Source organism: Neopelma chrysocephalum, unplaced genomic scaffold, assembly GCF_003984885.1.
Source record: "Neopelma chrysocephalum unplaced genomic scaffold, ASM398488v2 Primary Assembly neopelma1_138, whole genome shotgun sequence".
Lineage (NCBI taxonomy): Eukaryota > Metazoa > Chordata > Aves > Passeriformes > Pipridae > Neopelma > Neopelma chrysocephalum.
Window position 1 is genome coordinate 6,097,323 of NW_020897800.1, and position 20,378 is coordinate 6,117,700.

At 50.4% G+C, this 20,378-nt stretch overlaps 1 protein-coding gene across 1 annotated transcript in view; it reads right to left on the reverse strand.

The window, feature by feature from the left end:
* ETS1 (ETS proto-oncogene 1, transcription factor) overlaps window positions 1–20,028 on the reverse strand; it is an 83,190-nt gene extending 63,162 nt beyond the window's left edge. Inside the window, exons 1-3 of the mRNA XM_027699378.1 lie at window positions 19,926–20,028; window positions 12,831–12,913; window positions 9,848–9,992 (exon numbers count right to left, since the gene is read on the reverse strand). Coding sequence (XP_027555179.1) covers window positions 9,848–9,992; window positions 12,831–12,902 — 217 coding nt within the window. The 5' untranslated portion in view covers window positions 12,903–12,913; window positions 19,926–20,028. The remainder of the gene's footprint in view (window positions 1–9,847; window positions 9,993–12,830; window positions 12,914–19,925) is intronic.
* Between the last annotated feature and the right edge of the window lie 350 nt (window positions 20,029–20,378).

Here is a 20,378-nt window from a genome sequence, read left to right on the forward strand (position 1 = left end):
CCAAACCCCTCAGCTCTGGCCAGGCCTGTGGATCCCAAACCCCTCAGGAAGGTCCATCTTGTGGGCTGGGTGAGCTCCAGCACGTGCTGGAAGCAGCTTCCCTGGGCAGGGCAGGATCACTGCAGACTGGGGTTTATTTTCTGAGCAGGCTCAAGCACTCGTCCAGCACAGCTCCCCAGGGACTCCCAGCCACTCTCCTGACCTCGGTGAATTAAGCATTGCAATAAAATGTGCACTGAATTAATCATCTGCATCTCCAACGTGAGAAACTGCTGTGCAGGGGCTCACAGGAGCCTTGGGAGGGGTTCAGGCACCTCACTCCATGGAAGGCAGTGGGGTTTAGATGCCTGAAGACTCTCTGTTAAGTTGTGTATCCAATGTCTCCCAGATCTCAGCTATAGGATGTCAGCCAGGTCTCCTAAGTCTGCTGTTTCTATCCCTGAGAACCCTTCCTCCCTAAAAAGACCAGGTTGGATGGGGCTTGGAGCAACCTGGGCTAGTGGAAAGTGTCCCTGGCCATGGCAGGAACAAAGTGAGCTTTGGGGTCCCTTCCAACCCCAACCATCCTGGGATTCAATGATTCTGTGACTGTGGGTGCTGGGGAAGAGCCCTCAGGACTGAGACCTCAGGTGAATGAACCCACCCCACCCTCTGGGAGGAGGATGTTGCTTTATCCAGCCCAGGCACTGTAGGGTCCTCCCAGTCTAGGAGTTGATTGCTGCAAAGCAGGGATGAAGGGGGATCTGGGGGAGCAGTGGGACAGCACAGATCCCATATTTCGCCCCAGGAGCTCCAGAGAAGGTGAAAAACTTCCCATGCACAAAACAGAGTCTAACAAAGCTCATTTGGAAAGGTCAGACCTGGGTCTGCTCTGAAAAGGAGGAATCATTTCCACCCACAATTAAGAGCAGCTCGAGCTGTTTCTATTCAGTTTTAGAAAGAGAGCAGAGAGATGCAATCCCTCCCAGGGCTTTCAAGGAATATTCATCCTAGTGCTGTCATTCCTCTTTCATGGCTCTAAGCCTGGTATTTCTGCTCCCAGCTCTTTCTCTCTCCAGCCTGCACACCAGCTCCTGGAGCTGTGTGGGGCACAGGACAGTCCAACCCCCCTGGAGGTGTCTGTGTGTTAGAAATAACAATTCAAAGAAAAGACAGACCATCCCAATACAACCCAACCCTCCCCAAATGTCTGACAGCAGTTTCTCAGACTGAAGTGATGCAAATAGCTCAGATAAGGTTCAGATAAAGTATCTGAGCTCTCAAGGGCTTATCTGAGCTGAACACCAACTCCAAAAATTCTGAAATTTGCCCTGTGGGACTGTCTCTCCAGCTTGATTTCCATCTGAAGCCTCGACCTCCAGAGGCTGCAGAAACAGCTCCTGTTCAAATGCATTCTTGAGATAGCAGGGTGGGACACAGCAGGTCTGCACTCCCTATCACAGCCTATCTGGGATTTGCCTCTGGTGGGAATGTTGCAAGAGTTGGGCTGATGGCTCAAGGAACCGGTGATGGCTCCTTTCACCACTCACCCTCCAAGGGATGAGGGAAAACCTCCTCCCTGGTGCCAACGGAAAGATCACTTTCACTTGGCTACAAATTGTTCCACGTGGCTTTTGCTTCCAGCCTGGTCCCACTCAGGGCGAGCAGAGGGAAGGCTGGGGGAGTTCAGGGTGCTGTGCCATGAATTCCATCACACTGGGATGGGCTTTGGCTTCCAAGGCAGCCTGGATGTAACAAGGAGCTGGGTGAAAAAATCTCTCCAGGCTTCCCTGAAAGCCTGGCAGGATGGACAGGGAGCAGTCACGGGGACAGGCTGTGACCAAGCAGCCCCAGCTCACAGCAATGGGCAGCCTCTGATATCTATTAGAGATTGGAATCCAGCCCTTCCAAAACACACAGAGCTCCAGTGGTTCCAGGAGATGTGAGACCTGGGAGTGACACCCATTCCTGGTGCACAGCTCAGGCTGTGACAGGAGCTGTGGAATCACAGGATCACAGAATCCCCTGAGCTGGGAGGGACCCATCAGGATCATCCAGTCCAACTCTTGGCCTTGCATGGGACACCCCGACAATCCCACCATGGGCCTGGGGATGGAAGTCTAAGGCCAGGCTCAGAGAGGGTAAATTGAGATTGTAAGCTGGTACCAAGGGCCCATGAGCTCACTCCCAGCTGAACTACAGCCATTCCTTGTCCTGCAGGAGCACCGAGGTGTCCCGTGTCCCAGCCAGGTCCCATCTGCTGTGTGCTCTACAGACACGGGGGAAAGAGAGCAGGAAGGATTCCTCCCTGAAGGGTTTGCAGCCAAAGAATCCATGATCTAATCACTTATACACCTCATGCAAATCTAAAAAGGATGGAAAAAGGAGCTTTCTGAAAAGCTGTGCAGAAATTACTCCGATCTCGCTGATTCAAGCAGAGCAAGATTTCCTCTCTCAGGCAAGTTCTCAGGCAAGAACAGCACTGAAATTCTATAGGATGGCTCATAAACCAGAGCAAAAAAATTCATTTCCTACTCAAAAATTCCCAACAGCTCGTTCCCAAAAGGCTGGAATGCCAAAGGGTTGCTGCGGAGCGCTGGCTCCCCTTCCCCGTCACGCTTCCCCTGGCTAAAACCCAGGGATTGAGGGAGCAGGCGTGGGCAGGGCCGTGCTCCCAGAGCTCCCCAGAGCTCCCCTCCCTGGCAGCTCCAGGGTTAACGCGCCGGCGCCCTGCGAGGCAAGGATTTCTGCTTTATTTCAGCAGGGGAAGTGTGTCCCGGCCTGATTAGCCCAATGGTTTCCTCTTTTCCCATAACCTCCAGACCCCCATGGCCTAAGTGTTTACTTTCTGAAATAAAAAATCTGCTAGTGTTTTTCTTTTTTTGGGGCATGTGTATTTTGGGAGGGTTCGGGGGGGAGGGAAGTGGGAGAGGGGGAGTTGAATGGGATGGGAGGTTTGCATCCACCTCCCTCCTCTCTCCCACCCCTCACCCCAGCTCCTTCCAGCTGCAGCTCTGAGCTGAGACTTCTGGCTTCGACGGGAGGGAGAGAGAGAGAAAAGTATTAATGAGAGAGTTCAGTGCCTTGCTCAGCAGCTATAAACACACAGAACATCTGGAGAGGGAGAGCTGCTCCGGGCTGCCAGGAGCTGAGAGGAACAGGCTGCTTGCAGGGTCCCAGCCCCCCTGTCCCCAGACTCTCCTGGCATCCCATTGTCCACCCAGAGAGAAAAAACAACCAGGGAATCATCAGGGTTGGAAAAGCCCTCTAAGAACATCCAGCCCAACATTAACCAGCCACCAAACCATGTCCCCAAGGGCCACATCTACGTGTTTTTTGAATGCTTCCAAGGATGATGATTCCATGGTTCCCTGGGCAGCCTGTCCCATATTTCTGCCCTCCCTCTGCTCCTGCCAGCCCAGCCCAGCCCACCCACGGGCACCACAAACCCTGCAGAGAGGCTGCTCTGCTGCCCTGGATCCCCAGGGGTCTTGGTTTTGGGGAAATTTTCTTGGGAAAGCTCAAATCCTCCCCCAGTCCTGCTTTGTGTGGCCTGTCTGAGGTAAGTGTGTGGTGGTGCAGGATGGTTTCCTCCTCTGGAAAAAGAAACAGTTACATCCAGCTCACTCTATCCCTGCACAGGGATCAATCCTACTCCAAGAGCATCCCAAAAACACACATCTTCTGCAGCCATCCTCAAGGGACCAGGGAAGCCCTGGATAGTTTGTTGCTTATCCCTTTCCCCCTCGACTCTCCATCCCATTATCCCTTCCCCACAGCACCCTGGAGCTGCTCAGTTTTGGGAGGTGCAGCTGCACAACTTGAGTTTTGCCTCTTGCTGAGCTCCAACCCCCCGGTTATATTTGAGGACCCCAAAAAATCTGCATGTTTCTCCCAAAAACCAAGCAAGAACCTTCCAGCTCTCACCCAGCCCCATCCAGGGGACCAACACCCTGCTCAGAGAAGGATCCCTGACCCCCAGCTGATCCAGGCTGCAGCCAAGTGGGAAAAGAGCTCAGAGCTCAGAGCTCCTTCTCTGGTGATGACCCAGGGACCTCCCTTGGGTTTTGACCAGGAATTTTCCAGAGTCAGGCAGGAAACAAATGGAAAAGTGAAAGCCTGGATTTTTGTCATTCTGTTGCTTCAGAGCAAATAAACCCCTGCTAGTGCTGAGTTGCAGCAGGTTAGAGCAGCACTGAGTGTCACAGCATCACCTGGGGGTGTGTTCCTCACCTGGGAAACAACCAGGACCCACACAAAGAAGATGTTTCAGCTCCCACTGACCTGAAGAGCAAACCAGGGACTGCTCAGCATCCTGCACAGGAGAGTCTAAGACACCACAGGCAGCCCAGGGCTCTGAAATTCATTCCCAAGGCATCGAGGGATCTTTTCCCTCCACCAGATTCATTCCCAAGGCATCGAGGGATCTTTTCCCTCCACCAAATTCATTCCCAAGGCATTGAGGGATCTTTTCCCTCCATCAGATTCATTCCCAAGGCATTGAGGGATCTTTTCCCTCCACCAAATTCATTCCCAAGGCATCGAGGGATCTTTTCCCTCCATCAAATTCATTCCCAAGGCATCGAGGGATCTTTTCCCTCCACCAAATTCATTCCCAAGGCATTGGGGGATCTTTTCCCTCCACCAACAGATTGGAAAATGCCCTTAACAGAGAAAATTCCGTGTGTTCTTCACCAACCCCAGAGTGCCCCAGGAGAGAAGGTTGAACTGGAGCCAATAAAACGCCCAAAGATGCCACCAAGGAAAAGTGAAAGGAAAACCCCTTCCACCAGGCTACAAACAGCTGCAGAGCAAAAAGGCTGTGCCAGCTCAGCCAGGGAGGTGCCCCAGCCCAGCAGAAAGGGTTCATCCATCCCCTGGGAGAGCTGTGGCTCAGGAGGGTGGGGGCAGCAGGTGGGGCAGAGGCAGGAGTTTGTGCAGGGCTTTTGTTGAGCCACCAAATGAATTAAGATCCAGTGAGATGAATTAAGATCCAGTGAGATGAATTAACGTCCAGTAAGATGAATTAACCTCCATCACCCTCTCGCTCATCCCTCCCCACGGTGGCTCATCCTTTTCCCACTGTTCTGCTTCCCTTCACCTTCCTCCACGTCCTCCCCTGCCTGCTCCTGGTTTATTAAGGATGGAGAGGAGATCCTGGCAGGTCCAGAGGCAGGGCTGGGATGTCCTGCCAGGCTGCAGCCACAGGCAGCTGTGCTGCCCTGTGAAAAGACTCCCATTCATCTCTGCGAGAGCAGAGCGTGCGGGGGAGGCAGCAGCAGCAGGGGAGGGGGAAGTGTTGGAGGAGGCTGAGAAAAGGAAGGAGGCCACAGTTAAAAATAGGATAAAAGGACATGAAGGAAAAAAAATGTAGATTTTTTTTTTTTTAAGAAAAAAAGCTTCGCTCGGAAAATGTGCTGCAGCTGGAGAAGCCATCGGGCTGAGCACGGTCAGCTTTCACCTTCCCCCGCCCTACTCCTCCTCCCCAAGCCCCTTCCCCCGAGCGTGGGCCTGGAAGCCGGCCCAGAAAGCGCTCCCAGAAAGCACTTTCCTCCGGGATTCTCCAGCGGGAAAAGAGCTGGGCTCGTGCAGGAGGAGGGGGCCACGTGGGGAAAGGCAGGGAGAGCTCCCCCGGGATGCAGGAGATCCTGTGGGACTCCTGCCTGGCTCCAGGCTGAGCTGGGCTGGAAGGGAGCTCACGGGGCCAGCAGGGTGGGGGCACATCCATCCCTGCTTTGCTGGGGATGTGTTGCTCCAGCTACAAGGGCTTTGCTTTCCTGCCCAAACCAGCCCAGGCTGCAGGGACTTGATGCCCACGAGGCACCAGCTCTGCCTTTTCCTCTACAAAAGATCCCTGGAAGTGTCCCAGGCCAGGTTGGACGGGGCTTGGAGCAACCTGGGCTGGTGGAAGGTGTCCCTGCCCATGGCAGGGGTGGAACGAGATGGGCTTGAAGGTCCCTTCCAACCCAAACCATTCTGGGATTCTGGGATTCATTTCTCACTGAAAGTAAGATCACTCCCCCAAATACTCCAGGAGTATCCAAAAGGCTGGGAACACCTTCATTCCAAGGGTGATAATTCAGCACAGCAGTCATAGAAACTTCAGCCAGGGTCCTTCCATCCTCACTGCCATCAACAACAGCTTTATCTCCCCATCACTGAGGAAAACAAACCCAGCCAGGGGGGAAGGGTTGTCACAGTGGCCTTGGCTCCGAAAGGCAGCACAGCCAGGGCTGTGTCCATGCTGGAATTATCATGGAAGAATAGAATCCCTGAGTGGTTTGGGTTGGAAGGGACCTTAAAGATCATCTCACTTCCTGGGCAGGATGCCACGAAATCAGGTTGCTCAGAGCTCCATAATAATTTGATAATACCATTATCAAATCTTTTCCTTCACTCCAGCTTTATGCCTAACCTTGTATAATCCAAAAATATATAACCAGGGAGTAACATTAGGATACTGTTTCCTTATGAATGAAACATCAGTGCGACTCTCAGCATCCTCTCAGCAGTGCTGCCACTTCGGGCAGGCCCGTGGCATTTATTTGGGCTGGCAGATGGATCAGCTGAGCTGCAGTGGCCTTTCCAGCCCTGATCCCACCCGTGCAAGGAGCAAAGCTCCTGTCCACAAACAGGCAGCAGTTCCCTTCTGGCTGGATTTATTCTGTCACCTCTGGGATGTGCCTTTCTCTGGCTGTGACCCCTGGTTGGTTCTCAGGGCAGTGATGTTCCCAACATGTGCCCCACAGATCGTGGCAGCAAACTAACAAATAAAACTGCCTCTGGTCCATTGCCAAATTTTGGCCTTTCAAACAAAAAAACTCCACCCCTTCTTGTCTTCATCTACAGCTAAATCCACATCAGGCTTCCCTTTCTCCATATCACTGAATAATCTTATCAGCCTCAAGCACAGTGTAAATAAACTCAGCCAAGCTTCAAAGGCAAAACATCTCCTCTAAACACAAGGCAGCTCTCAAACTTTTAGAAATAGTGTGGTTTCTATTGCAAGAGGATATATTCACACTTGCATTTTCCTTGTTGACTTGTTTCTTTCACCAACATCGAGACCATGAAAACCAAAATAGCCTCTAGTACACCAGAAGAATAGATGACAAATGGTTTTAATGTGCACCCGAGACACAAAGGAGAAATGAAAACTGTTCCTGGCCCTATATACAAATGAGAGTTTCCTCTCGTTTAAAATTAGAAACCGCTCTAGACTGAAGAAACAGCAGCACTAAAAAACAAATCAGAGAAAGAGTACCTTGCATTGCAACGAGCAGAACTGAAAAGTGACCCTTGGGTCTTGCAAGAGAACCAGGAGCCTGTTCTACCCGTGCCAAAGTGCCAAAAGTTTGATCAAAAGCTGTGGAAGACAATGCCAACTGGAGTTTCTTTCCCTGGCCTCGCTGAGGTTTGGAGGAGGCTCCAGCCTCTGGAAGAGGACATTTCACAGAGCCAGCGTGGGGTAATGAAGATCTGGGCTGCAGATATGTTGGTCCCTGGAGAGAGCACTTCCCCAGAAAAGGGGAGAGGGGAGGGAAAAAAAACCACTAAGAAAACTTTCCAGGCACAGATTTGCAAAATGTTTGAGCAAATCCAAATGCTGCCAGGGCAGATTTCATCAGAGCTGAGCTGACACCGTGCTGAGAGAGGTCACCCACAGGAGTTGAGCAAATAGCTGGAATAAGGAGGGCTGGGAATAGGCAGAGGAGCTTTGCTCCAGCCACAGGCACAGCTCTCTGTGTCCACCTCCTGCTCACACACAGGCGCTCACCAAAGGAGAATTTAAAAAAAAAAACCAAATGCCTGAATCTTTGCCAAGGAGAGATTTCAGACTGTACATTTGACAACAGTCCCTGGTTCTGCTGAACTCTTTAGCTGCAAAAAGTCTCTGAACATCAGGGTTCTGCCTCCTCAAGGGGCCAATGTGAAGAACTAACGAGCTGGGAACAAGCCACAGGAGAGCAGCACATGCCATGCCAAGGCTTACATGGGATTTAAGTGCTTCAAGACAGGCTTATGTGGGACTAAAGTGAAACATAAACTTCATATTGGCCCTTTGCAAAGGTCACATCTGTGTAACTGGAGCCCTTTCCCTCAGTTCTGTGCCCGTGCCAGGCTGTACCTGAGCCCTCTGCTCTGCCACAGCACCACAGGGCTCTGGGCTGGGGTCCCATCACCCATCCCAGGGGCAGGAGGAACAACTGCCCACCTGACACAGAATCCTAGGATGGGTTGGGTTGGAAGAGACCTAAATCCCATCTCCTTCCACCTCCTGCCATGGGCAAGGACACCTTCCACTAGCCCAGATTGCTCCAACCTGGCCTTGGACACTTGCAGGGATGGGGCAGCCACAGCTTCTCTGTGCCAGGGCCTCCCCACTCTCTGAGTAAAGAATTCCCTTCTAATATCTAATCTAAATCTCTCCTCTTTTAGTTTAAAACTGTTCCCCGTCCCACCTGCCTGTGTGATCACATCTGCTGCCAGTTGGTTATGCAGGAATGGTTTGGGTTGGCCTGCTCTGGAATTCCAGAATGGTTTGGGTTGGATGGGACCCTAAAGACCACCTCATTCCACCCCCCTGCCATGGGCAGGGACCCCTTCCACAAAAGCAGCCCAAAGTGCAAGATCAGCTTGAAGATTCAGGTGTGGAACAACGTGTGGGGCAAGAATTAGTCAGCGGTGACTTTGTAACGGCTTTTGGGTTCTGAATGTGTCAGAGGAGCCCATCCTGCAGCACCAGCAGGGCATGGCTTCAGCTGGGCATGGCTTCAGCTGGGCATGGCTTCAGCTGGGCACACAGGGCAACCAGGATGGCCCAGCGTGGCCACACCTCTCCAGCTCTGTGACCTGGAGACTGTGACATCACCCTCCCAAGGAATCATGGAATCCCAGAAGGGGTTGGGTTGGAAGGGACCCTAAAGCCCATCTTGTCCCACCCCCTGCCATGGCAGGGACACCTTCCACCAGCCCAGGTTGCTCCAAGCCCTGTTCAACCTGGCCTGGGACACTTCCAGGGATCCAGGGGCAGCCACAGCTTCTCTGGGAAACGTGTGCCAGTGCAAGGCATGGAGCTACAAGAGACTCAAAATTACAACCACAGTGGAATGAAAACTCGTGAGTCCCCGTTTCCTTGCAGCCTTCCATGAATGGCCCTTTCCAAAGCCACTCAGCAGGACATCAGCCCTGCAAATGCCATGAGAAATGCTGAGGATGCAACCAGCAGGTTGGCAGGTCCACCCTGCCCACGGTCTCCTCCTGGAGCACCCCATGGCTGGGAAGATCCCAGCAAGCAGCAACCAGGGCTGCTGTCCCTAAATGCAAGGGGGGTGCACACAGGACTTCAAAACGTAAAAAAAACAGCAAAACCACCACCTGAAAGAGGAGAGAAGTTCTCCCACACCATGGCAGGGAAGATCCCAGGAAACAGTAACCAGGGCTGCTGTCCCTAAATGCAAGAGGGGTGCACACAGGACCTCAAAATGTCTAGAAAACAGCAAAACCACCACCTGAAAGAGAAGTTCTCCCACAGCATGGCAGGGAAGAAGGAAGCTCCCACCCTTCAGCATTGCTCTGACAGGAGAGGAATAGTTAAACAAAGCAGTTTTAAGGGCTTTATCTGCTTTCTGGCCCCATCTCCACTGACCCCAGCAAGGCAGGCACCAGCCTGGTGTTGCTGTGCCTTGGGGATGCATCAAGGGCAAAAAAAACCAAAAAAGGAAGCCAGGACAGGGACAGAAAGCAAATGTAGGAGGAAGGAGACCAGGAGGACACTCTGGACAACAAACAGCATGGAGGGGCTTTAGGTTGGTTGTTCACCCAAAGATGCCCCCGAGTCCCCCCCCCAGCACCCCCAGTGTCCTACCTGTGCCGTAGTGCTCCAGCCCCGTGGGCACCTCCTGCGTGCTGGGCTCGTCCCACAGCGGGCAGCAGGGCCGGGGAGGGCAGCAGGAGGCCTGGAAGCCACAGGTCACCCAGGGATCCTCGCAGGCACTGGCGGCTCCTGCCTTCTGGGAGAGGGAGAGGGAAAGTGTCAGCGGAGCAGGATCCCGAGAGAGCCACCCAGGGCAAGGGGGCAGCGAAGCTTCCCCCCAAACCAGGCAGCGAGCCCAACAGGGTGTGCTCCCAAAAACTGTCACTGAGGGGTGATGTGATGAGCCAAAAAGGGGCCTTTTTGATCAAACAGAAGGGAAAAGCAAAGGTACAGAGTGAGGCCGTGCTCTGCAGGGTGGGCTGGGAGGGGCTCCAGCAGGACACCCCTCATGGCAAGGCTTTGTTCCAGCCCCCAAACTGGAACAGGGATTTTTTGGCAGCCCAAATCCCCCAGAAATGAGGGGACTGCTGGGAGGGTGCAGAAGGCACAGCCCTGCCCAGGCATTATGGCCCCCATGGTGTGGGATGAGCTGTCACATGTATGTTCCTGTTCCTATTTATGGTGATATTATTTGTGATCATTATGCTTGTGTTTATATTTATATTTGGGTTATTTGTATTTATATTTATATTTGGATTGTTTGTATTTATATTTATATTTGGATTATTTGTATTTATATTTATATTTGGGTTATTTGTATTTATATTTGGGGTTTTTGTATTTATATTGGTTTTATTTCTGTGTCCAGGGGCATACCTGTGGGTACACATAAAGGTATTCATGTGTGTATGAGATACACATCTCATATGTGCACATGTGTATTTATATACATAGATACCCATATATTTACATATATACATGTATATTTATATAAACTTACGTATTATTGCATGTATATTACATAATATACCATATTATAATATATATAATATACCATCTATATATATCATCTATATATACCATATATATAATACACTATATTATTATATTATATCACTTACATATAATACATTATATGTGTATATGCACATTATATGTGTGATATAAGTATTTACATACCCACACATATGTAATCCTAGGTTAGAACTCAATATGAATTAGACTTTCATTTTTATTGTATATGAAGTTAGATTCAGCCTCTATAAAGAAAATATCTGTATTATATATACAAATTGTTATATATATATATATATACAAATTACATACACAAATTATATATAGAATTGTTTGGGTTGGGAAAAACCTTTAAGATTATCAATTCAGAAACAAGCCCAGGATATAATTTTCATTTTGTTCTGTACAGACCTATTTTATACATATATATTTATAAATATGTGTATCTATAGTGTGTATATATATGTACACATCATAAATATGTAGTATATATATGTGTGTACATACCTTATATATATATTTACCATATACACGTACATGTATATACATATATGCCATATAATATATATGTTGCATTTAAGTGTTTATCTCTATATAAGAGGATAATGACATACAAATACCTATAAATAAATGCAGGATGTTTTAATTTTTTATTATTATTACCATTTCCCCACGGGGAAATGGCTTTGCTTCATCTCCAATCAATATTTAAAAGCCAAATGCACACTCAGAACCATTTAAAGGGAAGGTATGGAGCTGCCTTAGAAAAATTTCATGGCTCAGAGTGGCCTTTTCTTCCTATTTTGGTGAAAATCGTGCTTTTCAGCAAGTGTTCTGTGATTTCTGTAAATATGGAGGTGATTTCTCTAAATATGGAGGTGATTCCTATAAATATGAGTCTGATTTCTCTAAATATTGGTTAGATTTCTCTAAATGTGGATGTGATTTCTCTAAATTTGGAGGTGATTTCTCTAAATATGGGCCTGATATGTCTAAATATGGGTCTGATTTCTCTAAATATGGACCTGATACCTCTAAATATTGGTCAGATTTCTCTAAATATGAGCCTGATATCTCTAATATGGAGGTGATTTCTCTAAATGTGGAGGTGATTTCTCTAAATGTGGAGGTGATTTCTCTAAATATGGGCCTGATATGTCTAAATATGGGTCTGATTTCTCTAATATGGAGGTGATTTCTCTAAATATTGGTCAGATTTCTCTAAATGTGGAGGAGATTTCTCTAAATGTGGAGGTGATTTCTCTAAATATGGAGGTGATTTCTCTAATTCTGGGTCTGATTTCTCTAAAAAAGGCTCAAGGCACTGCCAAGCCTGTCCCAGAGCTGCTGGTCACTGGCACGGTTGTGCCCAGGATCACACTGCAAATTGTGTTATATACAACTACCCATCAACTGCCCACACAGAATGGAGCTGGCTCAGCAGAGGGAGCACCAAAATTGTCCCAAACCTCCAGAAAATCCAGGGAATCTTTCCCAAAGCTGTGCTTTGTGCTGTTCCCAGCACACTCCCTGCAGGTGAAGGTCAGCCCGGCCGGCGGAGGCACTGGGACAATGGGCCCTCCAAGAACCCTCCTCCCAACACAAGGGCAGGAAATCCGACGCAGGATCCCATTTCCAGGGCAGGTTTGCAGGCTCCAGAGGTGCAGATAAGCTCTGAGTAAACATTGGGAATTCGGGAGCTGCTCTGAGCTGCCCAAAACCTTGGAGTACTCGGTGGATGACACCAAACCGTGTCAGTGGGCTGGAGATAAACCCACTGCTGGGGTAGAGAAATGACCCCAGTTCCTTTCTTTCATAGAATCCCAGACTGGTTTGGGTTGAAAGGGACCTTAAAGATCATTTAGTTCCACGGGCAGGGACACCTTCCACTAGCCCAGGTTGCTCCAAGCCCTGTCCAACCTTGGACACTTCCAGGGATCCAGGGGCAGCCACAGCTTCTCTGGGCAACCTGTGCCAGGGCCTCCCCACCCTTGTAGTAAAGAATTTCTTCTTTATATTTAATCCAGACCCACCCTCCTCCAGCCTCAGGCTCTTCCCCCTTGTCCTGGGTGTTCCTTACCATCACTCCAGGCCGAGCCAAAGGATAAGGGGCTGCACTGCCAATGGTTGTGTCCATGTAGTAACTCATCATCTCGGAGGTGCCTGCAAAAGTGGAGAGAGATTAGATGATAGGCCACAAAAAGTGAGAGAACCAGCTAAATCCCTGCTTTCTCACAGCCATAATCCCTGCTTTCTCAGAGCACACCATCACCTTAATGAGTGTGAGCTGGAAAAGTTAAGGGGGAAAATATCTGTATTAAGAGGAGATACTGTGATTAGATGGGTTGTATCAACAATGCAAACACACAGATCCATTAGTGTAAACTGGGGAGAGCCTGACAATGGTGAATGAATTATCACCTGGAAGCTGATGGAGCTGCTCTGAGGGAAGATGAGATCATATTTCCTTTGCTGGAGAATCGGTGGGAAATCGTTGCCAATTTTTTTCTTTTGAGAGAGAAGAAAAAAAAAAGCCACTTTGTTGAGCTCAACACCTTTCCTGTCACAGCTTGGTCAGAACCAGCCTGTTGCACAAAGAACTTTGCTGTTTTCAGGAGACATCCTCTGTTTTCCCACATTAGCTTATGTTTGCCTTGCTAAATCTCTGCCTTGCCTGGCATTCCTCACATGGGATTTACTCCTGTGAGCAAGTCCTACCAGAGCTGCTCTTTAGATGGGATATTTAATCATCCAGGAGCAAGTTTGTGTGGCTGAGGTGAAGGAGCTGCAGATGATATCAGAGGTGTGGATGTTTCTCCCTCTCTCCTTTAAGTGCCCAGTGGAAAGTGCAGGGCCAGGGCCCTTGGTTTTGGTGGATATGACTCAAAGGTGCTGGAGGAAGGAGCAGAGGGGAGGAGGCTGGGCAGGATATGCCTGGGAGCCAAGGGAATGGCTGCTTCCATCTGGGGATAGAGGCACAGCCTGAGGGATGAGGAGCTGCTTTAACCAGAGGGGACAGAGCAGCTCCTCTGAAACATCTCCAGGGTCCTGCAGAGCCCTGAGCTGCCAAATGTAACCACTGCAGATGCAAACTGAGTCATCTTAGAATAAAATCACAGAGTCACGAGGGTTGGAAAAGTCCTCTTGGATCACCAATCCAACCATTCCCTAGTTGGGTCCACCACTACACCACGTCCCCACATATACACAGTGTTCAACAATGCCAGGGAAGGTGACTCCACCACTGTCTTGGGGAGCCTGTGCCAGTGCTGGATAACCCTTTGGGTGAAGAAATTTTCCCTAATATCCAATCTAAACCTCACTGGTGTGACTTGAGACCGTTTCTCTCCTCCTGTCCCTTGTTCCCTGGGAGCAGAGCCAGACACCCCCCCGGCTACCCCTCCTGTCAGGGGGTTGCAGAGCCAGAAGGTCTCCCCTGAGCCTCCTTTCCTCCAGGTTGAGCCCCCCCAGCTCCCTCAGCCTCTCATCAGATTTGTGCTTCACAAGGTTTGTGCTTGGTCCTTCTCCACAGAACCAGCACAGCCACGTTCCCTTCAGCTCCACCCCTACACCGGACCCTTGAACAGCTCCTGGAGGACTGGGATCTGCTCCCAGCCTTCCCTCTGCTCCTTCCCTGCTCCCAGGGCTGGCCAGCAGTTCTCCAGCCCCCAGGGCAGGGCAGAGCTGTTGTGGCCGTGCCTCACTCACCACCTCAGCAAACAGGGACCCCGACATTGTCTCCCCCTGCTCGGTGAGTAATGGCCAAACACGGAACACCTGCGTGTGCAGGGTATTAAATGATCATCATCATTTCCTGCCTGTTATTACTGACTCTTGTTCTCACACCAGCATTGTTGTTTTTGAAAAACTTTTCTTTTTTTAATTCACAAAACTGAAAACTACCGAGGTGGTGGAAGAACAACGAGCCCATTTCTCTTTGTGCTGTACCCAAAACCACACCGAGTTACTGTGGCTGAGGAGCCTTAACTAATCTCAGCATCTGTGCACGCCCTCCCAGCCCTAACGAGGCGTTAAAACACGTTTGCTTCAGTCTCTTTGCAGCTGAGGAGACACAGGCGGTGCTGGAGCCCCTTTCTGAGTAATCACAGAGTCTCAGAACGGTTTGGGTTGGAAAGAACCTTAAAGACCACCTTGTTTCACCTCCTGCCATGGGCAGGGACACCTTTCACTACACCAGGTTGTTCCAAATCCCCTCCAACCCAGCCTTGGACATTCCCAGGGATGAAGTATCCCTGGAATAAGGGCATACTCTAAGGAAGGTCCAGGCTCTCAGTCCCACACGCTGGTCCCCTGATCCTCACCCTCAGCACACGTAAACATCTCAGGTAAACATGAACTGACCTTGCCCTAAAGCCAAGATCAGTGCTGCCAAACTGCACAGAACACAACAGACCCTGTGAAATGGAGGCAGAGAAACCTTGGGGCTGGTTCACCTGTTTCAGAGCCACACACGTGTCTGAGAGTGAGGAGTTCCAGCCCTCAGAGAGCAGCTCAGCAGCAGCTCCTGGGAGCAGCTTTTGTTGCTCTCTGCAGCCTGTGCAATAGGCAGTTGGGGTTTGCTCTGGGGGTTTTTTTGCCTTTGCTGAAGACACCTGAGTCCCACGGTGCTCGAGAGCTGCTTTCATGCCTCGCTGAGCGTCGTTTGCATCTCTCTCAGGCTGCACTTGCCAGCTGAACCTTCCAGCAAGGGGCCACACGCTGCTGCTCGAAGCCACATGTGCTGCAGTGACAGCAGAGGCACCAAACCCGTCCTGACACCCAGGACAAGGCTTTGTGCACTCAGGAATATCAATAAGGTTTAACCAGAGCACCAGCAACCCCCTCCCGAGCCTGGGAAAGGTGAATTATCATCTCTAGGCAGCAGCTCCGAGAGATTCACAGCCAGTTTGCTCTTTGGTTTCTCTTCCCCTCCAAGCTGTGCTGTTAAAATTCACTGGTGGGGGGCAGAAAGACGACACAAACCTCGGCAACCGTTTGCATTCCCACCCCTGGGGGTTGAAGACAAGCCCAGCCTAAATGCAGGTTAAATCAGTCCCACAAGCTGATGCAGGTTTTGTGGGTGACAATGGCTAAAGGACAGAGAGACACAGGCTCCAGTCTGTGAAAAGGACCTGGAATCATGGAATGGTTTGAGTTGGAAGGGGTCTTAAAGATCATCTCTTTACAACCCACCTCCATGGGCAGAGATGCCACCCACTAAATCACAAACCCTGGTAGAAAAGGATCCTGTGCACGAAATAATTGTGCTCTGGAAAAGCAGGTATGGAAGAGGAGGCCAGAGCCAGCAGAAGGGGAGCTCTGCTGTGCTGTGTCCAGGCTAATTTTAACAGAACTTCCACCACTTCCCAGAGGAAACTACTTCACAGCCCAATACGTCTCCCACTGTCAGCAAGTTTCCCTGATCTTTGAGAGATATTTTGCTTCTCTTTAACTTCCTCTAATAAGAGCCTAAATAGTTCCTCCCCTCCCCTGGCTGCTGTCAGACAGCTCTGATGAGGGCCCTGAGCTCAGGACAGAGCCCATCAGGGCAGGTAACTTGGCTGAGATTGAGGAAATCACTGCAGATTTACCCCCAGATAATCCTGCTCCAGAGCTTGCAGAGAGCTGGTAATTAATAGAGGGGAATCAGACCCATTTGGTAAAATCCTTAATGACTTAATAGCTTGACTTCAGCCTTATTGTTTGCCCTTATTATTCGTGTCTTATTGTGAAAACACGTGTGGGAGAAACAGCATTTATTTTGGGACTTGATCAAGTACCAGCCAAAGCTATGAGACTCTTGGGTCATTTCTAAACTGAATTAAAATTTTAATTTCATTTCAACATCCATCCCTCCTCTTTTACAAGGTTTTTTTATCATTATTATTTTAAATCAATTACCAAGCTTAGTTTAAAAGGGAAACGCTGTTTCTCCTCATGATTAGCAGACACACACCCACCCCCTTTCAAAAGTTGGGAAGGAGTTTAAAATATGTATTAGAACAAAACAAACTTTGCCTGTTGGATATATGAAGACACTTCACAATATTTTCATATGTTTTAGTTCTATATTGCTTTAAGGATGGGGAGAGGGAAGTGGAGTGAGGCCACTCCCCAGAGGTAGAATGAACAGATTCCCATCTCTGTTTCCCAGTTTAATGCTGTAAAATCCAGAGGCTCAGACTGTTCCCCAGTTTCTGAGCTGTAGGACCACACTGAGCTTCTGCCCACCCCACACCCTGAGTCCCAGCTGGGCACCCAGTGAGGGTGTCCCTGTGGGGTGGCACAGCTTGGGCAGCTGCTCACCGGGATTCAGGAGCTTTTCCTCCATCCCAACAAACCAGGAAGATTCCTGGTTTTTACTCCGGGAGGATGGGGCAGCACCAGCAACCCCACCACAGTGTTTCTGGCCTCAAGAGCCTGAATGAAGACTTTAAAAAGGCAAAGCAGCCCCTTCCCCGTGGGCTGACAGCTCCTGCCCCGGAGCTGCTCTGTGATAACCGCTTCATTTTGGCACCAAAGAATAATTTATCTTCTTTGAGGGGGTGGGGAGAAGAGCTGGTGGAAATTACATCCTTCCACAGGTCTTTAACCCCTGGCATCCTGGCACTTTCCAGGCCCCCTGCCAGCTCAGTTCTCAGGGGAGGGAGTGTTTGTTGATCCGTTGGCATGTTAAAAACCCCCTTCAATTCATCAAACCCTTAAAATAAAAGGAGCATCCCTAAAGCAGGAGCGTGAGCAGCAGAAATGAGTGTGCTTCCTTTAGGCACAATCCATGCTTTTTAACTGCTGGAAATCCCGCAGTTCTTAGGATTTCAAAACTTTGTAGTGTTCCTGCAGATAACACCTGATTGATTTAGTGAAGGGAAAGCAGGCAGGGCAGTAAATGCTGCTGTGCTAAAGAGATAGGAATGGTAAATAGAATAAAAATGGTAAATAGAGCAACAATTTACCATTGTAAATAGAGTGACAGTGGTAAATAGAGTAGCAGAGGTAAATAGAATAGGAATAATAAAGAGAGTAACAATGGTAAATAGAGTAGCAATTGTAAACAGAGTAAAAATGGTAAATAGAGCAGTAATTGCCCTTCTGCACCCGCTGTAAATACTCCCAGAGGTTAAACGACCTGGCCGAGGTCACCCGGGGAAAGTGAGGGGGAGAGGATCTGAGCGCTATCTTAACTGCAGGGCGGGGACTGCCCGGGATTAGCGTGTCCTGAGGAGTTTCTTGGGAAGGATGGGGCAGGGGCCGCCTGTCAGCACATCCCATCTGCTTCAGCTGGGCTCTTTCTTCCCTCGGTGCCTGTCAGATCTGAAGGAGATATGATGGGATCTCAAGAGCCTTCCCATTTGGCTGGATAAACGCTGGCTGGGCTGGGTGACAGTGGTGGTGAGGCAGTGCCAGGACGGTTCCCTTACACGTGTGCCTTTGCTCTCTGTGCTGGTAGCAAACTGTTTTTTCTTTAGCTTTCTCCTTTCCCCTGTTCGTTCATCAATTACTCAGCTGCTAATTTATAATTAAGCTGAACTCACCCCCCAGGAGCAGCCCAGCAGATGTATGGTGAGCTGACAGCCGGGTCATGGCAGGCACAGGGCTTTGGGAGGGATGCTAAACCAGAGGGGCTGCTGCCATTAAATCATGCTGCTGCTGCAGCTCCTGCAACTGCAGGGAGATGTGAAGGGAAGGTTAATTAGGTCATCTGTTCCTTCCCTCCCGAATTTGCCCCCGTGAAGCAGCAGCCTCACAGCACAATGTCACGGGCCGGGGCCTCGGCCGGGCCAAAGCCCAGGGGAGGGAATGGGATCGGGGGAATGGGATCGGGGGAATGGGATCAGTTCCCAGCCAGCAGGGAGGGATCCCCTGCCCCAGGGAAGGCTCTGACACCACAGAGAGCACGTTCCCCAGATCCCAGAGCCCATCCTGCCCCGTGGCACAGGGACTGCCAGCCCAGCTGGGAGGCTGTGCTGTGCTCCAGGATCCCTGCAGGACCCCCAGCAGGACCAGCCTGCCCAGGTCTGATGGTGCTTTGAGAGCCCCTCTCTTCCCCAGGCACCCAAACTGCTGTGGAAAGGGAGATTACCCTTCATTTCTCTGGGCTGGATGTATAAAGAAGGAAACAGTTTTCTACCTTGGAGGAGCATGTGGTGCCCCAAAACTCTGCGGTGAAGCCAAGGACAAGGGACACACACAGACCAGTGCTGGGGGCACAAAATGCACCCACACACCCCCCAGCCCCTGGGTGAGGGAGTGTATCCCCAAAAGTGGCTGGGGAGACCAAAAAAATCAGGGTTTTCAGGAAACTATGTACATGACAGGCAGGGGAAAGCTTGAAAACCAGCAGAATGAGAGGCAGCATGAGCTGTGCAGGAAACCACTCTGGAGCCAGCCCACAGCCCCCAAAGGTGTCAGTTGACAGCCCAGGATGGGAAGTTGATGGCAGCTGTAATACCGACTGAGTGGCCACATGCAAAGCAATGATTTAGAGCCTAATGGGAAGGGGGAAGGCCTTGGCCGGGCTCCTCAGGGACTCCCCATTCCCACTGCCCGGGAATGGCAGTGGCACAGCAGCACATCCCCGGGGCTGCCACATTCCACATCCTCCCAGGAGCCAGGGCTGGCACCTGTGGCACCGTGTCCCCTTGGGGGATGGCATTGCTGGGGAAAACACACCCAGGTGTCACAGCAAACCCCTTCCAAGATCCCTCCAAGGCAGGAACCTGCCACTGTCTGAGGGGCTGCTCCATGTGAGGAGTGAACATCCGACCCCAAGCACTTGGATTCTCCCCTCCCTCACAGCAAAAACAAACCAACCCCCTTTCAAACCCAAATTACAACTCAAAACATGAAAGGAACTACAAATTTAACCCGCTGCACAAATGCCAAGGCGCAGCCTTCTGCCTAGACAAGGAAAAAAATAATATTCTCCTAAATATCCATCTCAAATTTATGTACCTGATATTAAAAAAAAAAAAAGGGGGTTTGAAGGGAAGCATCAGCTCAGACATTTCTATAAGACCTTGCAGTAGCAAACACACAAATCAGTTACTGGGTGAGACTGGAAATGGGGAGAGGAAAAGTAAATGACCAACAAAACAAATCTGAGATACCCGGAAAATTTCCTGGTACCTCCAACCCACAAAAGAGTTTAAAGAGCCTCTCTTCCCCCTCCACTTACGACTCAGCTGGAAAACCCCGGGAAAAGCTTAAGTCCTCCACGGCTTCCCACACTTGTCTCCGCTCTCTTCCCAACTACCTGGTGTATCCTGCGCGCCGGAGAGGATGGAAATCCCATCGTGTGTGCGGCAGGGCTGCCTATTCAAAGGGAGGGGGAGTGGTCAGCCCCGCACCCAGGGCTGCGAGAGGCGATTCCAGCCGCCAGCCAGGAAAAAACCATCTCTGGCAGCTGTCACGGCGCTGGGGAGGCAAAACCGACGTGAGCTGGAGGCGCTGATGGGGCAGCGAGGGGCGGCCTCGGGGTCCCGGGTCCTGCACAGGGGTCCGAGGGGTTCAGCCCGCTGGGAAGTTCTGCTCCAGCCCCTCGGATCCCGGGGAGTGGAGTTTATTCTCTAAAGGCTGGCAGAGCACGGCCGGGCTGAGGTTTATCCAGCCCCGATCCCCCGATCCCAGC